Genomic DNA, 23179 nt, shown 5'->3' on the forward strand with positions numbered 1-23179 from the left:
TCTCTCTTTATGTTTCAATTCTTATCTTTTATGTGAGCATCATTGAAATCATAATGCCTAGGTAGGGGCGTTAAACGATAGCGCTTGTTGGGAGACAACCCAATTTTATTTTAGTTTCTTTCTTTTTGGTTCTGTTTAGGAATAAATAATCCATCTAGCCTCTGTTTAGATGTGGTTTTATGTTTTAATTAGTGTTTGTGCCAAGTTAAACCTATTAGATCTTCTTGGAAGATAGTTATTTGATCTTGCTGTAATTTCCAGAATCTTTGCGCTCAGTGCCCGAATTGTTAAATATCACCAGAACGTGATAAAATAGTGATTCCAATTGCTGCTGATCAACAAACAAATTGTCCAGGTCGTCTAATTATGGTAGAATTTTTGGAGTTCCAGAAGTTTACATTTGATACAGATTACTTCAGACTATTCTATTTTTGACAGATTCTGTTTTCATTGTGTTGTTTGCTTATTTTGATGACTCTATGGCTAGTAAAATAGTTTATAAACCATAGAGAAGTTGGAATATAGTAGGTTTAACACCAATATAAATAAAGAATGAGTTCATTATAGTACCATGAAGTGGTGTTTTGTTTTCTTTCGCTAACGGAGCTCACGAGTTTTCTGTTAAGTTTTGTGTTGTGAAGTTTTCAAGTTTTGGGTAAAGATTCGATGGACTATGGAATAAGGAGTGGAAAGAGCCTAAGCTTGGGGATGCCCAAGGCACCCCAAGGTAATATTCAAGTACAACCAAGAGCCTAAGCTTGGGGATGCCTCGGAAGGCATCCCCTCTTTCGTCTTCATTCATCGGTAACTTTACTTGGAGCTGTATTTTTATTCACCACATGATATGTGTTTTGCTTGGAGCGTCATTTTATTTTCTTTAGCTTTGCTTGCTGTTTGAATAAAGTATCAAGATCTGAAATTATTAAATGGGAGAGTCTTCACTTGGTTGCATAATTATTCGACTACTCATTGATCTTCACTTATATCTTTCGGAGTAGTTTGTCATTTGATCTAGTACTACACTTATATCTTTTAGAGCACGGCGGTAGTTTTATTTTGTAGAAATAGATGAACTCTCATGCCTCACTTATATTATTTTGAGAGTCTTAAGTAGCATGGTAATTTGCTTAAAATCTTAATATGCTAGGCATACAAGATTTGTAAGAATTCTTATGAGTGTGTTGAATACTACGAGAAGTTTGATGCTTGATGATTGTTTTGAGATATGGAGGTAGTGATATTAAAGTTGTGCTAGTTGAGTAGTTGTGAATTTGAGAAATACTTGTGTTGAAGTTAGCAAGTCCCGTAGCATGCACGTATGGTTAAAGTTGTGTAACAAATTTGAAACATGAAGTGTACCTGGCTTGTGCATCCTTATGAGTGGCGGTCGGGGACGAGCGATGGTCTTTTCCTACCAATCTATCCCCCTAGGAGCATGCGCGTAGTACATGGTTTTTGATGACTTCTAAATTTTTGCAATAAGTATATGAGTTCTTTTGACTAATGTTGAGTCCATGGATTATACGCACTTTTACCGTTCCACCTTTGCTAGCCTAGCCTCTTCGGTACCGTGCATTGCCCTTTCTCACCTTGAGAGTTGGTGCAAACTTCGCCGGTGCATCCAAACCCCGTGATACGATACGCTCTATCACACATAAACCTCCCTATATCTTCCTCAAAACAGCCACCATACCTACCTATTTATGGCATTTCCATAGCCATTCCGAGATATATTGCCATGCAACTTTCCACCGTTCCATTCATTATCATCATGACATACTTTACTTTTGTCATATTGCCATTGCATGATCATGTAGTTGACATCGTATATGTGGCAAAGCCACCATGCATTATTTTTCATATATGTCACTCTTGATTCATTGCAGCATCCCGGTACACCGCCGGAGGCATTCATATAGAGTCATATCTTGTTCTAGTAACGAGTTGTAATCCTTATGTTGTAATCAATAGAAGTGTGATGATCATCATTATTAGAGCATTGCCCAAAAAAAAGAGAGAAAGGCCAAAAAAAGAGGGGAAAGGCCCAAAAAAAGAAAATAAAAAGGGCAATGATACTATCTCTTTTTCCACACTCGTGCTTCAAAGTAGCACCTTGTTCTTCATGTAGTGAGTCTCATATATTGTGCTTCAAAGTAGCACCATGTTTTTCATATAGTGAGTCTCATAAGTTGTCTTTTTATACTAGTGGGAATTTTTCATTATAGAACTTGCCTTGTATATTCCAACGATGGGCCTCCTCAAGTGCCCTAGGTCTTCGTGAGCAAGCAAGTTGGATGCACACCCACTAGTTTTCTTTTGTTGAGCATTTATAGCTCTAGTGCATCCGTTGCATGGCAATCCCTACTCCTCATGTTGACATCAATTGATGGGCATCTCCATAGCCCATTGATTATCCTCGTCAATATGAGACTTTCTCCTTTTTTGTCTTCTCCACACAATCCCCATCATCATATTCTATTCCACCCATAGTGCTATGTCCATGGCTCGCGCTCATGTATTGCGCGAAGGTTGAAAAAGTTTGAGATTATTTGAGTATGAAACAATTGCTTGGCTTGTCATCGGGGGTATAGAAGTTGGGAACATCTTTGTGTGACGAAAATGAAGCACAGCCTAACTATATGATTTTGTAGGGATGAACTTTCTTTTGCCATGATATTTTGAGAAGACATGATTGCTTTGATTAGTATGCTTGAAGTATTATTATTTTTATGTCAATATGAACTTTTGTCTTAAATCTTTCGGATCTGAATATTCATATCACAAGTAAGAAGATTTATATTGAAATTATGCCAAGTAGCACCCCGCATCAAAAATTATCTTTTTTATCATTTACCTACTCGAGGACGAGCAGGAATTAAGCTTGGGGATGCTTGATACGTCTCCAACGTATCTATAATTTTTGATTGCTCCATGCTACTTTATCTACTGTTTTAGGCAATATTGGGCTTTATTATCCACTTTTATATTATTTTTGGGACTAACCTATTAACCGGAGGCCCAGCCCAGATTTGCTGTTTTATGCCTATTTCAGTATTTCGAGGAAAAGGAATATCAGACGGAGTCAAAACGGAACGAAATCAACTAGAGAAGTTATTTTTGGAAGGAAACCCACCTGATGGACTTGAACCCCATGTCAGAAGATACGGGAGGTGCTCACAAGGGTGGGGGCGCGCCCTCCCCCCTGGGCGCGCCCCCTGCCTTGTGGGGCCCCCGTAGCTCCACCGACGTTCTCCTTTCACCCATATATACCGTCGTATCCTAAAACTTCCAGAACAGAACCTAGATCGGGAGTTCCGCCGCTGCAAGCCTCCAGAGCCACGAAAAACCAATCGGGACCCCTTTCCGGTACCCTGCCGGAGGGGGGATCCATCTCCGGTGGCCATCTTCATCATCCCGGCGCTATCCATGACGAGGAGGGAGTAGTTCACCCTCGGGGCTGAGGGTATGTACCAGTAGCTATGTGTTTGATCTCTCTCTCTCGTGTTCTCTCTCGTGTTCTCGACTTCACACGATCTTGATGTATCCCGAGCTTTGCTATTGTAGTTGGATCTTATGATGTTTCTCCCCCTCTACTCTCTTGTGATGAATTGAGTTTCCTCTTTTGAAGTTATCTTATCGGATTGAGTCTTTATGAGAACACTTGATGTATGTCTTGGTGATCAACTTGCGGGTTTCGTGACATTGGGAACCTATGCATAGGGGTTGGCACACGTTCTTGATTCTCCGGTAGAAACTTTGGGGCACTCTTTGAAGTACTTTTATGTTGGTTGGATAAATCTGAGATTGTGTGATGCATATCATATAATCATGCCCACGGATACTTGAGGTGACAATGGAGTATCTAGGTGACATTAGGGTTTTGGTTGATTTGTATCTTAAGGTGTTATTCTAGTACGAACTCTTTTATAGATTGATCTGAAAGAATAGCTTTGTGGTGGTTTCATACCCGACCATAATCTCTATGTTTGTTCTCCGCTATTAGTGGCTTTGGAGTGACTCTTTGTCGCATGTTGAGGGCTTGTCATATGATCTATCTATGTTATTATTGTTGAGAGAACTTACACTAGTGAAAGTATGAACCCTAGGCCTTGTTTCCTATCATTGCAATACCGTCTATGCTCACTTTTACCGCTTGCTACCTTGCTGTTTTTATATTTTCAGTTTACAAAAACCTATATCTACCATTCATATTGCACTTGTATCACCATCTCTTCGCCGAACTAGTGCACCTATACAATTTACCATTGTATTGGGTGTGTTGGGGACACCAGAGACTCTTTGTTATTTGGTTGCAGGGTTGCTTGAGAGAGACCATCTTCATCCTACGCCTCCCACGGATTGATAAACCTTAGGTCATCCACTTGAGGGAAATTTACTACTGTCTTACAAACCTCTGCACTTGGAGGCCCAACAACGTCTACAAGAAGAAGGTTGTGTAGTAGACATCAGGCCATATCTGCATATGCTAGGCTCGTCAAGTTTAACCCGAGTATTCTGCGTGTGCAAAACTGGCTTGCACCCGTTGTATGTGAACGTAGAGCTTATCACACCCATTCATCACGTGGTGTCTCGGCATGACGAACTGTAGCAACGGTGCATACTGAGGGAGAACACTTATACCTTGAAATTTAGTGAGAGATCATCTTATAATGCTACCGCCGAACTGAGCAAAATAAGATGCATAAAGGATAAACATCACATGCAATAAATATAAGTGATATGATATGGCCATCATCATCTTGTGCCTTTGATCTCCATCTCCAAAGCACCGTCATGATCACCATCGTCACTGGCTTGACACCTTGATCTCCATCGAAGCATCGTTGTCGTCTCGCCAACTATTTCTTATACGACTATCGCTACCGCTTAGTGATAAAGTAAAGCAATTACATGGCGATTGCATTTCATACAATAAAGCGACAACCATATGGCTCCTGCCAGTTGCCAATAAATGTTACAAAACATGATCATCTCATACAAAAATTTATATATCATCACGTCTTGACCATATCACATCACAACATGCCCTACAAAAACAAGTTAGACGTCCTCTACTTTGTTGTTGCAAGTTTTACGTGGCTGCTACGGGCTTAGCAAGAACCGTTCTTACCTACGCATCAAAAACCACAACGATTTTTTTGTCAAGTGTGTTGTTTTAACCTTCAACAAGGATCGGGCGTAGCCACACTCAATTCAACTAAAGCTGGAGAAACAGACACCCACTGGCCACCTGTGTGCGAAGCACGTCGGTAGAACCAGTCTCGCGTAAGCGTACGCGTAATGTCAGTCTGGGCCGCTTCATCCAACAATACCGCCAAATCAAAGTATGACATGCTGGTAAGCCGTATGACTATTATTGCCCACAACTCTTTGTGTTCTACTTGTGCATATAACATCCACGCATAGACCTGGCTCGGATACCACTGTTGGGGAACGCAGTAATTTCAAAAAAAATCCTACGATCATGCAAGATCTATCTAGGTGATGCATAGCAATGAGAGTGGAGAGTGTTGTCTATGAACCCTCGTAGACCGAAAGCGGAAGCGTTATGAAAACACGGTTGATGTAGTCGTACGTCTTCACGATCCGACCGATCCTAGTACCGAACGTACGGCACCCCCGCGATCTGCACACGTTCAGCTCGGTGACGTCCCATGAACTCTAGATCCAGCTGAGGTCAAGGGAGAGTTTCATCAGCACGACAGCGTGATGACGGTGTTGATGAAGTTACCGACGCAGGGCTTCGCCTAAGCACTACAACGATATGACCGAGGTGGAAATCTGTGGAGGGGGCACCGCACACGGCTAAACAATCAACTTGTGTGTCTATGGGGTGCCCCCTTCCCTCGTATATAAAGGAGTGGAGGAGGGGAGGGCTGGCCCTCTCTATGGAGCGCCCAAGGGGGAGTCCTACTCCCAGTAGGAGTAGGTTTCCCCCTTCCCTAGTTGGAGTAGGAGAAGAAGGAAGAGGGAGAGGGAGAGAAGTAAAGGGGGGCCGCCCCCCTCCCAATTTGTACTGGGCTTGGGAGGGGGGCGCCCCCATGTTGGCCGCCTCCTCCTCTCTTCCACCATGGCCCATTAAGGCCCATTAACTCCTCGGTGGTTTTCGGTAACCTCCCGATACTCCGGAAAATGCCCGAACTCATCCGAAACCTTTCCGGTGTCCAAACATTGCCTTCCAATATATCGATCTTTATGTATCGACCATTTCGAGACTCCTCATCATGTCCGTGACCACATCCGGGACTCCAAACAACCTTTGGTACATCAAAACACATAAACTCATAATACCGATTGTCATCGAACATTAAGTGTGCGGACCCTACGGGTTCGAGAATATGTAGACATGACCGAGACTCACTTCCAGTCAATAACCAATAGCGGAACCTGGATGCTCATATTGGTTCCTACATATTCTATGAAGATCTTTATCGGTCATACCGCATAACAACATACGTTGTTCCCTTTGTCATCGGTATGCTACTTGCCCGAGATTCGATCGTTGGTATCTCAATACCTAGTTCAACCTCATTACCGGCAAGTCTCTTTACTCGTTCTGTAATGCATCATCCCGCAACTAACTCATTAGTCACATTGCTTGCAAGGATTATAGTGATGTGCATTACCGAGAGGGCCCAGAGATACCTCTCCGATACACGGAGTGACAAATCCTAATATCGATCTATGCCAACCCAACAAACACCATCGGAGACACCTGTAGAGCATCTTTATAATCACCCAGTTACGTTGTGACATTTGATAGCACACTAAGTGTTCCTCCGGTATTCGGGAGTTGCATAATCTCATAGTGAGAGGAATATGTATAAGTCATGAAGAAAGCAGTAGCAATAAAACTAAACGATCATAATGCTAAGCTAACAGATGGGTCAAGTCAATCACATCATTCTCTAATGATGTGATCCCGTTCATCAAATGACAACACATGTCTATGGTCAGGAAACTTAACCATCTTTGATTAATGAGCTAGTCAAAGTAGAGGCATACTAGTGACACTCTGTTTGTCTATGTATTCACACATGTACTAAGTTTCCGGTTAATACAATTCTAGCATGAATAATAAAAATTTATCATGATATAAGGAAATATAAATAACAACTTTATTATTGCCTCTAGGGCATATTTCCTATAATACGGGCGATAAGCTCGCAGTACTGTATGCCTTTCCACCTCCTGTGTGCCACTGTGGCAGCCCCTTTCAACTATAAAAGGAGGCCTGTGGCGTACTGGAGTGGGATTCGGCTCTTTTGGGCAAGTTACACCCTGTAGCTAGCTCAAGAACACAAGAACACTGAATACATCCACCAAAGCAGGACTAGGGTATTACGCATCCTCGCGGCACGAACCTGGGTAAACAATCTGTGTGCTTCTTGTTAGACCTGCTCTTCTCACAACCCCGCACCCCGCCAACCGTAGTAGGGATTCTTGTGATCCCATAGGTGTCGTTTCCCCGACATCTTTGGCGCGTCAGGTAGGGGGTGTAGTTGTGGGAATCTGGTTTAGCAACCAGCTTAGCAGTTCCTCGTGGCCATGGTTTCTAAGGAAGAAGACGGCCAAGGGGACGGCGCCGCCTGCAAGCACGAAGGGCGCCAGTACGGCGACGGGAAAGCTAAGTCATGCCAAACTTCAAATATTTCCTTTTTACATAAGGTTATTCCCCTCGGAGATCTCGTCCTTTGTATGGAAACATGCACGCAAAGGGGCCCTCCCGTGATTGGCAACACCCTTGTTCTGTTCGTGTCCGCTCAATAGCTCAAGAGGCCGTGTCGAGAGTGGCAGGGTAGCCTTCCGCAACCGGCAACGCTCTCGATTCTGACTCGAGTCAAGCTCGACAGTTCGGGCGGCCGCGTTGGGGGCGGCGAGGTGGTTCGCCTGATAGCAAGCACACCCGGCAGGCCATTGGGGATCTGTCCTCAAGACGTCGCCCTGGGTTTATGCGCCAGCAAGCCTACCCGGTTAACGTAGGGTGGACGTACAAAGGAAAATCGAACAGGAAAATAACATGCATTGTATCAAAAGCACTGCAGAGTTATATTAGATAAATTGTTGCCGCAATTCTAACTAAAGATAGAAATTGTCTTGGTCATGAACTTGCAGCGGCAATGAGAACGGGGTGCCTAATCCCGGCGCTGGCCCTCCACCCTCTGGATTCCGTCGATGCGCCTGATGATGGGCTTGATACGCTCCTTGAGCGCCGCGATGTCCGCATCCTCCGGCAAGCTCTCCAGCGCGGCTTCGAAGTCGAGGTCAGGATTCCAGTGCGCCACCTTGGCGAGGACCTTGGTCATGGCACTCCGGCAAAGCCTCCGGGACTCATCGGCCAGGGAGGGCGGCCGGTTGGAGTGAAGCTGCTCCAGGGCCCCGAGGACGCCCTCGAAGAAGACGGTCAGCCTGGCGTTGAGAGTCATGCTGCGATCCGGAGCGTACCTCACAGTTGGCATCCTCATGGTGGCCAGCTGCGTGGTGATCCTGCCGGCGACGTCTTCAAGGCGGCCGATCCAGCGATTCTCACCCTCCACAAAGTCTTTGTGGTTGGCAGTCTCATTCTTCCACAGCTGCTTCTCGGCCTCCGGATTCTTGGCCAGGGTCCCTTCCCGGGCCTTGGCCTCCGAGAGCGTCTTCTCAAGACCCTCCAGCTTCAGTGTCAGATCCTTGATGGAGTCGTTGGCATTGGAGAGCTGCTCAGCCTTGCCAAGGACTGCACCCTGCGCTTCCACCAGGGCACCGTTGAGCGTGTTCTTCTCCTCGGCCAGCTTCAGGGTCTGGTCCTTCAGCCCGTCCCGCTCCACCTCCAGATCCTTCACCCTATCGGCGTGAACCAGAGCCTGGGCATCGAGTGCCTCTTTGTTCCTCTGCTCCAGCTCCCTGGTCTGCTGCGCAACGAGCTTTTCCACCTCCTCATCCTTGCCGCGGAGCATTGCGGCGAGCTTCTCCTCACGCGCGGCAAGGTCCTCCTCCTGGGAGTTCAGCGTGGCCTGGTGCTGGGTCCAAGCGGCTTTGGCTGCGGCGGCCAAGCTCTCTGCCATCTCCTGGGCCTTCTCGATGTCGGCCCACTTCATGGTGAGCTCCACGTCGCGCTTGGCCAGCTCACCCTGGGCGACCTTCAGCTCCTCACAAGCCTGGCGAAACCAAGTCTGCGTCTCAGTGACGCGCACCTTGAGGTCCGCCTCCGCCTTGTCCACCGCTGCCATCCTAGACTTGGGCTTGTCCAGGCGGGCGTGGTGGAGCGCCTGAAGCTTCCGGAAATTGGTTCCCATGGCCTGGAGAAGCCGCTCCTCCTGAGAACCGTCGCCACCGGTGCTCAGTTCGTCAACAACCTCGAGCCCGGCGGCAGCAAGCACCTCCTTGTCGAACACCTCTCCCTCGACAGGCGCCCTAGAGCTCGGCGCCCCTGGGAGGTGGACGAAAAGGTCGTCACCTACCTTCAGATACCTGCCAGAGCCAGAGGCAGCGGAGGAGGAAGGCTGGTCATCGACCACCTCCTCCTCCTCGGCAGCGGACTTGCCGGCCTCCCCGGCAGGCCCCTTGCCGGCCTCCTCGGCAGTAGCCTCACCGGGCTCCCCGGCAGGCCCTTTGGCGGTGCCCTCGGCGGCGATCTTCTTGGCCTCTGCTTCGGTGGCCTTGGCGACGTCCTCGATGACGGTATCTATGTCCTCTGGGTCCGCCGAGAGGGGATCTGGATACCGAGAAGGGGATGAGGCGAGGCCAAGACCAAGATCCAGAAAGAACGGAAGAAGAACAGGAGCGGAAGGCGAGTGACTTACCCATGCCAGGCTGGGAAGCAGAGGTCCCCTCCCCGCCAACATTTGGCGCCAAGGCGAATCCACCAGCGCCGGGGTTCTCCTCCTCCTCCGTGTGCATGGGCTCGGTGCTTGGCGCCCTTGCCAGGGACGCCCCTCGGGGAGGCGTGGTTGATGGGGGCGGCGTGTTGGGGGTAGCCCTCTGTGGCTCCTCCTGTTGCTGTCCTCCTCCTGCAACCACGGCAAGGTCGGCACCAAGAGATCGTGCCCCCAAAACACGTCGACAAGGGGTGAGTGGTGAACTTACGCTGGGGACTGTGTCGGGGGCTGCTATCCGGGCTGCTCAACACCACCAACGGTGTACCAGAAATCCCTGCCGGGGGCTGGCCGCTCGCCGAAGCCCTGGCCCTCTTCACCCTCTAGGCCAGTGTCTCCGCATCCCTGCAAAGATGAAAACAAGTCAAGATAAGCAGCACGGTTTGAGGGAATGGAGATGACAGAAAGGGACAAGATACTTACTCATCCTCCACCTCCTCCTGTGCTGCTTTCCTCTTCCTCATTGGGCTGAGGGAGCCGAAGTCAAAGGTGACCTCCGCATCGACGTCCGCATCAATGTCTGCCGGAGGAGGGGAGGAGGGCGGAGTCTGGACGCGCTTGGATGAAGAGGAGGCAGATGCTTTCTCCTTCGCCACCGCGACCTTCACCGATTTCTTCGCAGTCGCGGCCCTCGTTTGGCGCGCGGATGCCTCCTGAGCTTGCCGGGGCTGCACGACCCTGCCGGGCCAAACCGGCTCGCCAGAGGTGGCCCGCCGCAGGACTCGCCCTCTCCCCATGGCCGGAGGGTCGACAGCCTCGGCCTCCTCCGACAACGACTCGTCAACCACATCTTTGACAAGAGGGCCCCTGGTGCCAGCGCTGCTGGCCTCCCCAGCTGACTCCGCCCACTGGGCAAGCTCCTTCTCCTCCGCTGCCGCTGCAGCCTCGTCCTCTACACTGCCAGCACTACCGGCCTGCTTGGCAAGCTCCGCCTCCACCGCCCTGGCGGCGATATAGTCCAGCTCTGCCTGAGTGGAGTCCTGGATGAGCAGGGGCTCGTTGCGGACGTATATCTCCGCCAGGCCGTCAAAGAACTCCTGCACCTCCTCCTCCGGCGGCGGGGCCCAATCTTGGACAGGACCATGCGCGTTGCAGTCCGGCATCATGGCGAGGATGTCGTTCTGGCGCGAGTTGTTGCTCAGCGGGACCACCCCCGCCGGCAACCCAAACAGGGGCCCCTTGACGACCTTGCCGGCCTTCGCAGCCTTGCCGGACCTTTCGGCCCAGCCTTCGCGGTTCATGTCGAGCTGGAAGATCCGCTGGCAGAAGTGGGCATGCCCCCATCACCGTGATGTTGTGATTGAGGCCAGGGTGAAGCCTCATGATGTCAGACGCATTCTGGAAAAGCCAGGCCGGCCTTCCCTTGTTGTGTAGAGGAGCGATTAGGCGGCGGAGGAAATCCGCCCCAATCATCTCCAGGGTAAGCCTGGAAACGGTGAGGCGGTGGATCCTGGTGGTGGCGATCTTGAGCTTGTCGTCCTGGGCGTCGACGTCGCCCCAGTCGTTCCTGCGGACCGGCGGCGCCTGGCGAACCCGACAGAACTCTTGTGGATCGTCCTCCTCAATCCAGCACCACCGGCCCCGCCATTCTTCCCACCTCTCCTTCCGGGCGCCCTCCGGGTACGTCCCTTGGGACCTTGGGATCCAGGCGACGCAGCCAGAAATGGCGCCTCCCTTCTGGATGCAAGGGTAAAAATAATGGCGGAAGAGCACCGTGTTGGGAAGAACTCCGGCGAAGCCCTCACAGATGTGGGCGAACAGAGCCATGCATGCAACGACGTTTGGAGTAAAATCCAGAAGGTGGAAGCCAAATGTGTGCATGATATCGTTGAAGAAATCGGAGAAAGGGGGCAAAGGCCGCAAGAAAAGTAATCGACGAAGAACGGGTACCGATTTGGGGCGGCCTCGGCGCAATTGGCGGGGATGACACGCGTGGCCGGATGCCCCGTCGTCTCCCCCCCGTCTTGCACCCCCATAGGGGTCTGAAGCAGTCCCGGAGCTCGAACACGTCGACCGTCGAGGGGAAGTAGGCGAGCTGCGTCCGCCGCGCCGCCAACTTTCTCTCCGACGGCTCGCTCGTCCCGGCGTCCTTGGCCACTCCCTTGCCTCTGCTGGTCTTGGGTGCCATGACGGCTGTGGGGAGCAAGGAAGGCACAGCGGCGGCGAGCAAAGGTGAAAGCTTGGGAAGGAAGGAGAAGGGGACGGCGGTTCCGAGATTGAAGAAGATGCAGGGGTAAATGAGCAGCGCGCCCGCGGTTATTCCTTTTTACGGGGAAGGCGCGGGCCGACTCTTTTCCCATTAAGTGTGATGTGACGCATGCGTGCAGGAACCGCCCCACGCATGACCCCCACGTCACGCACGCCCCTCCACGTCGCGCGTTTAACGCGGGACGTGGGGAAGCGTAGCGGATGAAGAGTTACTGCGGTAAAATCCATCCCACCTGCCCGCGCACCGTTCTGGGCCTGGCCCAACAACACGTCGCGCTTATGCATGGCCCAGGCCCGGGGGCTCCTGTCGGTGTACAAAAGTAGGGGCTCTCCTTTTGACCCCTTTACTTGTGCACGGACAGTCAGAGCCACGCGCCGTGGCCACACCTAGCAGGGCAGAAGAGGGAAGCCGGAGAGAAGCCGAGGCGCAAGACAACGCCAAAACCAAGAACCCAAAGATCAAAGGGACGAAGCAGGTTCCCCGGCAAGACCCTTGCCGAGGCGGCCTCAACGGCCCCGACAAGAGCCTTACCGGAGCAGCTCGCCCAACACCAGCTGATCACGCCACCCTTGAGCCCACGACTTCCAACGTAATCAACCACGTTGGACAAAGGCTCGGGAGGCACCTCCTTGGTGGCATGTAGATCTTCGTCAAGATCATAAACATGTGAGATCAGATGAGGACCAGAAGACGGCGACCCTCGGCGGGATCCTAGCCGAGGAGGTCCACAAGACCCCCGGCAAGCGCCTTGCCGGGGACGATCACGACGCCACGGCAAGACCCTTGCCGGGGCCCCGGCAAGACCCTTGCCGAGGGCATCAGCGAGGCCACAACCAGGCCCACACCTTCCAAGGCTCCATCACCGTCCCCATGCAGCTGCCAGCCCAGCCAGCTGGGCAAGCGCCTGCGTGGCGACGAGCGGCTTCCAAGCCAACTCAGCAAGCACCTGCGTGGTGGCTGCAGATCTTCGTGAAGACCCTACCGCCGCGCCACCTCAGCTGCCTGCCTGCCTACATGGCGCCACATGCGTCACTGGCCTGGGCGCGTGTCGAAGCGAGGCGAGGCGGCGACGGACGGGACATGCCTCGTTCCCGCCCCCGATAAAGCTAAGGGACACCTAAGCGACGCATTAAATGCGTCTTGTCCTGTAATACGGGCGATAAGCTCGCAGTACTGTAGGCCTTTCCACCTCCTGTGTGCCACTGTGGCAGCCCCTTTCAACTATAAAAGGAGGCCCGTGGCGTACTGGAGTGGGATTCGGCTCTTTTGGGCAAGTTACACCCCGTAGCTAGCTCAAGAACACAAGAACATTGAATACATTCGCCAAAGCAGGACTAGGGTATTACGCATCCTTGCGGCCCGAACCTGGGTAAACGATCTGTGTGCTTCTTGTTAGACCTGCTCTTCTCACAACCCCGCACCCCGCCAACCGTAGTAGGGATTCTTGTGATCCCATATGTGTCGTTTCCCCGACAGAGGGTGGGGAGCCCTTTCCAACCATAAAAGAACCACTTGGCCCCACCAGTAAAATCATGCAGTTTCACCCAACAAAATCTCCCCTACTTTTGCAGCGGGAGAAGGAACCAGATATGCGTAGAGACCAGGAACATCGTGTATCTGAATCCATATGTCCAAAGTGTCAAGCTTAAGTTGGGATGGCTGGGTCACTCAATCATAGGGAGTTATGATAACAGCATGACCCCTGAAGTTCCATGGTCCTTCTTGCATTACCCTCCCCCTCACTCCATCATTGGGAGTTACGATAACAGCATGACCCCTGAAGTTTCATGGTCCTTCTTGCATTACCCTCCCGCAAGGCCCCAACCACCAAGGCAACGAAGCCGAAGAGTGTAGAGGTTCGGTTACACAGGCTTGAAGTTGACTTCCTGCGCAAGATCCCCAACGGCTTTAGAGACCAGATGGGCCAGATGCGTGGTTGGCCTTCTCGCGAAATGTGGGCCAGATGGCATTTCCGTTATTACGTTACGGGGTTCCACAGCGCAGGAAACGTGATAATCCTTCCGAGACCGGTACCGCAGCTGGAAACTTTCCTTTCCAAGAACCAAAGAACCCCCAACGGCTACTTTGTGCCGCCGCCGCCGCCTCAACCACAGCCGCCCGCTTCTATAAAGCTTCAGGTCTCTTCCGTTCGCCCCAACGGCTCACAGCGGTAGGAGGAGAGAGGCATCGGAGCGAGAGGCCCGCCGGAGGAGTAGCACCTCGCCGGTTCTCGAGATCTTCGAACGGAGCTGGAACAGCAAGAAGTCCCCATGGCGACCAGGCATAACCAGCACGCGGCTGCCGCTCCGCAGCCGGCCAACAGAGGTGAGCCGCCCGCCCGCCCGCCGAATCTCTCTTTCTCGCCGCGCCGCGCGGGGGACGACCGCGCTAGGGGTTCTTGATTTCTCGATTTGGTCCTGCCTGCGCCGTTGGGTTTCTTGCGGCTTGTTTCGTTCGAGTTCTTGATCTGTTCCGTCTTACGAGTCTGATTCGCCAAGATCGGATTTTTAGTTCTCGAGTTCTTGATTTCTAGTCTGATGCGAGCGTCAAAGAAGCGATTCCTTGATCTTTACTCATGTTTCTCTTTCGTCATGTTCAGGTGCCGCAGTACCGGCAGGGAAGCAGAAGGACGCCGCCGCCGGCGGCGGCCGCCCCGGCGCGGGAGGAAACAGGCGGGTCCTCGGGGACATCGGCAACGTCGTCCACGCCCACGTCCTCGGCGGGTAAGAAAATCAATCAGCGCAAGGATCGAATCCCGTCCTGCTTTTCTTTCTTCCCTTCTTTGTCCTGAACTGAACCCGGTCTTGTTCGCTGCAACAGCAAGATCCAGCTGCCGGCGGGGATCAATCGGCCTATCACCCGGAGCTTCGGCGCTCAGCTCCTGAAGAAGGCCCAGGCCGATCCATCTAAGGTACAGACAGACACGAGCCCCCTTTCCGATCTTCCAAAGCAATTTCTTGATGATGGACTCTAATCTAAATCGCTGTTGTGGTTTGCAGAACGGCGTACCTGTTCCTCCAGCAGCGCGTGCCGCCCCGAAGCCGGTGGCCAAGAAGGTCCCTGTCAAGCTCAAGCCCGCCGCCCCTCGCCCTGAGCCGGCCGCCAAGATCGCCACCGGCTCCGACGAAAACAGGAAGCCATCAGAGGTCGCCGGCGGCGGCTCTGCCCCCAGGAAGAAGGTCGTCCACACCCTCACGACCGTGCTCAACCATCGGTCCAAGGTGAGCGACCCGGCCCATCCAACCAACCCCTCTGTTGTCCTAAACTCTGCTCATCCCAGTGCCTTGACTCTGCTCGCGTGTTCTTGTGAATGGCAGGAGGCCTCAATCGATGACATCGACAAGCTGGACGGCGACAACGAGCTCGCCGTCGTCGACTACATCGACGACATCTACAGATACTACAAGGAGGCACAGGTAACCACAAACCTCCCTCTTCAGCAATTGTCTGCTCAAGTGACACACCGCAAGCAACTGTTCTGACGATGCTCACCAATCTGTGTTGTGTTGCAGCACGAGTGCCGGCCGATAGATTACATGGGCATCCAGCCCGAGATCAACCCCAAGATGAGGGCAATCCTGATAGACTGGCTAGTGGAAGTGGGCCATAAATTCGAGCTCATGCCCGAGAGCATGTACTTGACAATGTACGTCATCGACAGGTTCCTCTCCTTACAGGCGGTGCCTCGGCGGGAGCTGCAGCTCGTCGGCATGGCTGCCATGCTAGATCTGGGCGCCCGAGGTATATATGGCCCAAACACTTTCTCTCATCCCCTTAATTTGCATCCATAGATCACCTGCTCGTGTCTGTCTGTCTGTCGGTCTGTGAAGGAACTCTGAATCTGAAGTGGCGGTTTGCTTTGTGTTTGCAGGTAGACGATTTCATATCCATAGCCGACTACTCGTACTCTCGGCAGCAGATCCTGTCCATGGAGAAGAACATACTCAACAGCATGGCGTGGAACCTCACCGTGCCCACCCCGTACGTCTTCCTGGTGCGGTTCGCCAAGGCCGCGGGGAGCGGCGACAAGGAGGTAAAAACGCATTGGACTTTTGATTCAGATATCTGAAGTTGCATCTCATCTTGTTGTTGAACGCAGCTTGAACATTTGCTGAATTTCGTTTCCTCCTCTTCTTGTTGTTGAACGCAGCTTGAGCATATGATCTTCTTCTTCGCCGAGATGGCGCTCATGGAGTACGGGCTGGTCACCGTGCGCCCCTCGCTGGTGGCGGCGTCTGCCGTGTACGCCGCCCGGTGCACGCTGAAAAGAAGCCCCGTCTGGACGGAAACCCTCAAGCACCACACCGGATTCGCTGAACCCCAGCTCCTGTAAGCCATACATTCGCTTGTCTGTCTGTAGTCTATACTACCTACCACCTGATGAAGATGAACTTGGCTGAATGAGCTGAAATTCATGAGAAATCTATCTGTTTGTTGATTTCAGGGAGCCTGCCAAGGTGCTGGTCATGGCGCACGCGGCTGCTCCGGAGTGCAAGCTCAAGGCCATCTACAAGAAGTACTCCTGTGAGCAGTATGGGCGCGTGTCTCTGCGCCCTCCGGCAGTGGCCGCTCCTCAGCGCCTGGCCTAGTCTGCTCTAGGAATTGCTGCTCGGCTTTCGATCTTGAAAGCTTGGTTGCTTACTGTTACTGTCTGTTCTGCTACTATCTGATATGATACACCAACTATGTTTGAATCGACTTCATTCAATAGCGATTTCCTTGGCTTTCGAATCAAGAGAGCTGGGTGTTGCTTACTCTGTATATACGGCACACCTGACCAGAGTGCACTACAACAATTCATACTAGTTTGAATCGAATTCAGAGCTGTGTTACTGAATAAGTTTTCCTGTTCTCACAAGTGGTCTTTGTTTCAGTTTGTACTTGTTACAGTTACCCAGTTACCTCTCAGCCGAAGAAACAATTAGCTGATCTGTGCAGAAACTTAAAATTGAAGTCATCTGAGAATATCTCAACAGCCATCTGAGCATGCTTTTTTTTGTGTGTGTGTGAATCATCTGAGCGTATCTTTGAAAGCTAGAAAAAACTGTTTGGACTTGCCACCACCTCCTTTCTGTACTTGTAAAAATCATAACATAGCTGAAAACTTTCTCTTCGTTTGGACTGAAATTTTCCATGTCCTTTGGTGGTATTGGTCAATTCACAGTTTTTTTCCTGAACAAACAATAATGTACTTGCAACTGTCTGGGCAATAAGAGACAACAGGAGTATTTAACCAAAAACTACCACAATTGATGGAAACGTGCCCAGAAACTACCACAATTGATGGAAACGTGCCCAGAAACTATCACTTTACAAATCGGTACTTCAGAATTTACAGGGGATGTGTTGTAATTCAGAGGAAAGGAGAAGCACAAATATACCACAGAGTGCAGAAAGGGAACCTCAGGAAAAATAAACAAAGAGGGTGAGGGACTAGAATTACAGCAACAATGGAAGTGAAAGTCATTCGAATTCAAATACACATTGTTCAAATGAACATACTAAGGGGCTGTTCGGGAGTCCACCAGCTCCCTGGATTTTAGGAATCTGGGAAGTACCGATTCACTCACTCCACAGTTTTGAACTAAAACTCCACCAACTCCGGGAGCAGCAGCGTGGAGCGGAGGGACTTCGAACAGTCCCTAAGTTTCTTTCAGAGTCTCTAACAACATTTCAATTATTGAGCCGTGAAATGTAACTGATGAAAGACGTGATATCGCTGCCCGATGAACCACCCACTTCGACCGCGGCGCGAGAAGCCTCTTTCATAAGCGAAGCTCTCCCCCTCGTGCCCTCACCGTCGTCACAATTCATGAGCCTCTTAACACCTTCATCAATTTCATCTCTTCCGATGACGTCATCGCCCCGGACCTTCTCCTTGAGGTTGTGCCCAACCTTCCACTCATCGACGATCAGCCGGCTATTGATCGGCTGGTCGAAAGCTATCGGCAGAGTCAGCATCGGCACGCCGGCGTAGAGCGCCTCCAGCGTCGAGTTCATGCCGCAGTGGGTGAAGAACCCCCAACCGAAGGATGGCACAACACCTTGAGTTGGTCACACCACGGGACGATCACACAGTGGCTTCCACGGATCAAATCGCGCACACCGGCGCATGCATCGCGGAGCACCCACAGGAACCTGACATTGCTCTGGGCCAGGCCAACGGCGATCTCGTCGAGCTGAGCGGACGACACCGAGAGGTAGCTGCCGAGTGAGACATACAACACTGAGTTCACCGGCTGCGTGTCCAGCCAAGCCATGTAGCCTTGCTCTTGTGAAGAACTGGCATTGTGTTCTTGGAGTACCATGAAGGGGATGCAAAGGCCAACGGCGAACACGGGGCAGCGGAGCTCTCGCCTTAGGGAGTCAATGGCGTCGCTCTCGAGCTCGTAGAAGGAGGTGAAGATGACACACTGTGCTTCAAGGACCTGGTTCAGCACTACCTTGTTGGAGTGTGTGGGCTCAAGATCGGCTAACCTGATTGACTTCAGGCCAGGAATGTAGCTCTCAATCAGACAAGAATCCTTGCCATCTGCAATACTAAGATCAACCATTGTTGTGGTGAAATCCCAACAAATTTGATTACGATCTGGAAAGTTTGGGTTGGAGAACTTGTACCTGAGTTGTCAGACACCGGAGAAGCGGTACCGTCGGCGGCCACGGGCAGGCGGTGGAAGTGGTACTGCACGGAGAACATGGTGACGCTGAGCGGCGAGAGGACGCACACCGGGACGCCCCTCCGGTCGCCGACGCGCACCGCCCAGGGCACGAACGTGTCGGCGACGATGGCCGCGGGCGCGGCCCCGAGCCGGTCGAGGAGGTGCTCGAAGGGAGCCTCCATCCGGGTGTACACGGCCTCGACGAACCCGACCATGTCGGCGGCGCGGCCGTGCTCGGAGGGGGCGACGTTGGGGATGGCCTCCAGGCGGACGCCCGACGGCGCGGGCCCGCCGCCGAGCAGGCCGAGCCACTCCTCGGTGACGACGATGGTGGAGGACACGCCGCCCCGGGCGGCGAGGACACGGCACAGGTTCAGCATCGCGTTGATGTGGCCGCGGCCAGGGTACGGCACGGCCACGGAGTTCGTTGGTCAGTGGCTCCGCGCGGCGGCCTCCTGCTCTCTCGAGGTAGTAGCTTGCTAGGCGGCGATCGAAGGCTCGAAGCAGAGTTCCTGTGAACTGTGACCATGGGGGATTCGGGATTCCGGCTGCCATCTTTCTTCTTTCGTGTAGGGGCCGAAAATACATTATTTTTACAGAGAAAATGCATCGGGATATCCACCAACGAACTGCACCGTTTGTCGTGCTCCGTTTATGTCCTCCGTTCAAAATACATTTTTTTTGCGGGTGCAAAAAACATTATTTTTAGTTTACAGAGAAAATGCATAGAGAAAATACTCATAAATTTGTGCTCACATGTTAGGCTGGTGGAGGCTGGCTCGGTTTAGTCCCATATTGCTTACAGGAGGAGGCCATGACCAGCTTATAAGGGAGAGTATCCCTCCTTTCAGTCTGGACTTTTGGGATGAAATGAGCTCTCAAGTGACGTAAGGACCAGCATGACAAAACTGAAAAGATAGCAGCTTGGCACAAACGCTCGTCACCTCTCTCCGGCACCGACACATGTCTGATTTTCAAATCCACCCCCAACCATAGACCGATGGCCTCATCAGAAAAGTATCTGAAGAATCGTCATTGTCATCGCCGAAGCCAAGACAATAAACAATTTAAAAACATACACTACGAGGGGTAAAGACGATCCACACGCATGAATCCGACTACCCCCCCCCCCCCCCCCCCCCCCCCCACCATCAATGACCGAGATCGCCGCCAGAGGACGGTGCTGGAAGATTGGCCTCTACCGGTGGTGGCTAAGGTTCTAGCCGGCAAGACGAGAGGAAAACCTGTCAAAGAAATAGGGAAAAGCCGGCTTACACTTTGTTTTGTGGTGGTTTCTGTCCTCCGGCTCTCCCCATTAGCCGTGCATTGCGGTGGTTGGGCCATGTTCTGGACCCGAGAGTGTGGCTCTTAGCCTTTGTATCTTTTAATTTTTTTCTCAGTCTTTGCGATGTGAACGCTCTTTCCTAACTGAAAACTAGGATAACAACATGTCTAGAGAACCTAGCCGACTCGACACACACGACTAGAATTTCAACCACTACACCATTGTTCCATACTAGCAATTGCGACTTCACGGTAAATAATCGGCAACACAATGACCATTGTAGCACGGCGATCGAACTAGGTCGGTCCCGCCAAAGAACTAGCCCAACACATCAAGGGCTAGTTAGCTCCATCTTTAGTGCCGAGCCTAGTGGGGGGAAGTTGCAATTTGCAAACCTTGAATCAACAAGTCCCACCATCACCGTTGAGATCACCGTGCACCGAAACCATCCTTTGTGAGGCATTAACACCGCCATGTTGCCCTACGTGACTAGGCTCCAACTTTGCAATGCAACCCAACTCCACCTATTACCACCATTATTTCAATGTTAATTGAGAAATACTCTTATTTTTATTACGTCAACAGAAAAAGTGGTTGTCTAAAGTTACGGGTATTTTAGTCGGGCGCTTTTTACTTTATGCGACAGGAAAATAGACGCTACGAATCAGAACAAATATATCAAAGAGTTGCACTGAGTGATTGATGTGTGCTTACCGAGAGGTCGAAGTTTAACATTAAAGAGCATTGCGAATTACTCTTTATATCAAAAGGTCACAACTATATTGTAAAAAGAATAATTTACCCTACATATTGCTAGTCTTTCACAATTTCCTAATTCTCGTAGCCCCTGCTCGCAATCGCACATCCGTTCAACAAAGATCACCAACGTCGATGTGGATCCATTGCTTCCACCACCTGTACCGTTGGTTCTCGTCTTCACCCCTCGCTAGGGAAAATGAGATAAAGTGAGGAGGATGAGTAATTAGGAAGAAGGAAACTTGAGGGGGGGGGGGGGGTACAAAACCAGGGGGCGCTCGTAGGCTCCCCTTTTACCACCATGGATTCTTGTCCTTCCACGAGTGTCACGCCAGCTTTATTTTATCTGATTTGTAGGTTCGGTACAAAAGTGAGTTCTCTAAAGATGTTGACAGGAATATATCAACACTTTGTGAGTACAAATATGAAAGGGAGTCCACCAGGAGGACAAGGAGTATTTTTTATGTAGCATTATTTTCATCGTAACCGGCAATGGATTCCTTCCATGTAGAGTGGATAGTGGCGTCGCAAGCATACCTATGGTGTGTACCGGATTTTGGTTGCGAAACCGAAATCACAACATTCGCGCTTTTTTCGGCTTTGTGTCGGTTTAGAAATGCAAACCTGATGCTAATGCTAGTATAAAAATACACTTGCCGAATAGAAAAAGCAAATTGGAGAGAGCATTGCGAAAGAAACTGCAATGATGACGATTCTCATAGTCCTGTTCGTCCTTGGGTTCGTTGCAGGAGCGCAACAAACTGATGGTAATCCTCATTCAGGTAAATTTATGAGTCGCTATTTTGCATATTAGTTAATTATTTTTAGTCGGGCTGCAACTTTTTAATGGCTTTAATCCTGTTTTTGATTCGTCCCGTTGATTGCCATTTTGTTGTCGCATCACCTACGTACATGCATGTCGATAAGGATGACGTCCCTTGAAATATAAAGTCATACGGCTATATCTTGCGTCCTAGAACATATGTTTTGGCTATAAGAGACCATGCGATTTTTATGATCCCACGGATTTTGACAGCTTCAAATTCCGATTTGTGTTGTGTCCTACTTTCTCCATCCACAATATTATATGTTTTTGCAAGCTATGTTAGTTTATAAAAACGTCTTATATTATGAGATAGAGGGAGTAGTATTTATGTTGTTCTGTGTATGCTAATAGAACACTACTGATTATTTTGTGGTTTGGTTCAGCCGCGTACGATGTCACGTGGTCACCGCGCGGCCCTTCGTCGACAATCCCACCTCTTCATCGTAAGTAATCTCATTCTTTACCTCCACCTAATAATTAACATAAGGTAGAATCACGTTATGTATATCTGCTTCCGATTTGTATTATGGAGCTAGCGATCATTTCCATGTTGAATGAATTGCGTACGTGTTGTGAGTGCAGCGTCGGACGGCGTGTTCCCGACACAGTGGTGCAACCCCCGCCCACAGCACCTCAAGGCCGACAAAGGGATCCTCTTTCTCAGGCGCAACCTGTTCGACGGCGCGGTGCTGCCCGCAGGCACCAAGCTCGGGCACGCCAGGAGGGCAGGCACCGCCAGCACGGTCACCGGCACCAACCTCGCGCCGCCGCCGTTCGACTACGGCAGCCTCCGAAACATACTGACCTACTACAATATTGCGCCGGGCTCGGAGCAGGCCCGGCAGGTGGCCAGCACGCTCCGGTTCTGCGGCCGCAGCGAGGCACGAGGCGGCGACCAGCCGGAAAAACCCCACCTCTGCGCCACCACCGAGCGAGCGGCCATGGAGTTCGCCGCGGCGGCCCTGGGAGCAGCGACGGCGGAGCCGCTCAGGACGGTCGTGCACGGGCGCGAGGAGCCCCACAGGTACGTGGTGGCGCCCGGCGGCGTCGCCAGCATTGCCGGCGCGGTCGTGCCGTGCCACCCGCTGCCGTACCCGGCGGACGTGCTGTACTGCCACCGGCCAAGCAACGTGGGCGCGGTGCGCGTGGAGCTGGTCGGGCAGGACGACCCTACGCTGGGCGCGACGGCGATCGCCGTCTGCCACGAGGACACCTCCGGCTGGGACGCCGAGTACTTCGCGACGCTCAACGGGTCCCGCGGCGAGCCGATCTGCCACTACATGCCAGAGAAGTATGTGGTGTGGGTGGGTGGTGAAATCCACTAGATTATGATCGGTGAAGTATGAATCTCGAGCTAAGAGGGATGACGTATCAATCTCCACCGTAATATGATCCGACCAAGCTTAAACTAATGGTCACTACATCTTTTATACTGTATAAGAACTGCATGCACGAATTTGGAGAAATATACGTGGAGTTCTGAACAACAGTCTAATTTCAAGCCGGAAACGTGAGATCCAATTGAACACCGGCGATATATATCGGCACCATGACTTGGCTCTTCTTTGC

General features: G+C 51.4%; 1 protein-coding gene and 2 pseudogenes across 2 annotated transcripts; 2 read left to right on the top strand and 1 right to left on the bottom strand.

The window, feature by feature from the left end:
* The first annotated feature begins 14125 nt into the window (after positions 1 to 14125).
* Positions 14126 to 16921, top strand: LOC123162231 (cyclin-B1-5-like; annotated as a pseudogene).
* Positions 16922 to 17409: 488 nt separating this feature from the next.
* LOC123162299 (UDP-glycosyltransferase 87A2-like) lies at positions 17410 to 19256 on the bottom strand (annotated as a pseudogene).
* A 2149-nt stretch (positions 19257 to 21405) lies between these two features.
* Positions 21406 to 23099, top strand: LOC123060740 (BURP domain-containing protein 4). 2 transcript variants are annotated; one of them, XM_044483583.1, is made up of 3 exons: positions 21406 to 21551; positions 21994 to 22053; positions 22193 to 23099. In XM_044483583.1, exons 1-3 carry the CDS (start codon positions 21488 to 21490, stop codon positions 22933 to 22935), a joined length of 867 nt encoding a protein of 288 aa, XP_044339518.1. In that variant the 5' UTR covers positions 21406 to 21487; the 3' UTR covers positions 22936 to 23099. The 2 variants fall into 2 exon arrangements, with proteins under 2 accessions (XP_044339518.1, XP_044339509.1); XM_044483574.1 differs by having other exon boundaries at positions 21426 to 21566.
* Positions 23100 to 23179: the final 80 nt, after the last annotated feature.

This window comes from Triticum aestivum, chromosome 1A, assembly GCF_018294505.1.
Source record: "Triticum aestivum cultivar Chinese Spring chromosome 1A, IWGSC CS RefSeq v2.1, whole genome shotgun sequence".
Classification (NCBI taxonomy): Eukaryota; Viridiplantae; Streptophyta; class Magnoliopsida; order Poales; family Poaceae; genus Triticum; species Triticum aestivum.

Excerpts from the sequence above, each read along its gene's own strand:
- LOC123060740 (XM_044483574.1), top strand. The coding sequence starts at position 21,488 with ATGATGACGATTCTCATAGTCCTGTTCGTCCTTGGGTTCGTTGCAGGA. Across the intron at positions 21,567-21,993 it reads TGATGGTAATCCTCATTCAG|CCGCGTACGATGTCACGTGG; the intron begins GTAAATTTATGA and ends GGTTTGGTTCAG. Across the intron at positions 22,054-22,192 it reads GACAATCCCACCTCTTCATC|CGTCGGACGGCGTGTTCCCG; the intron begins GTAAGTAATCTC and ends TTGTGAGTGCAG.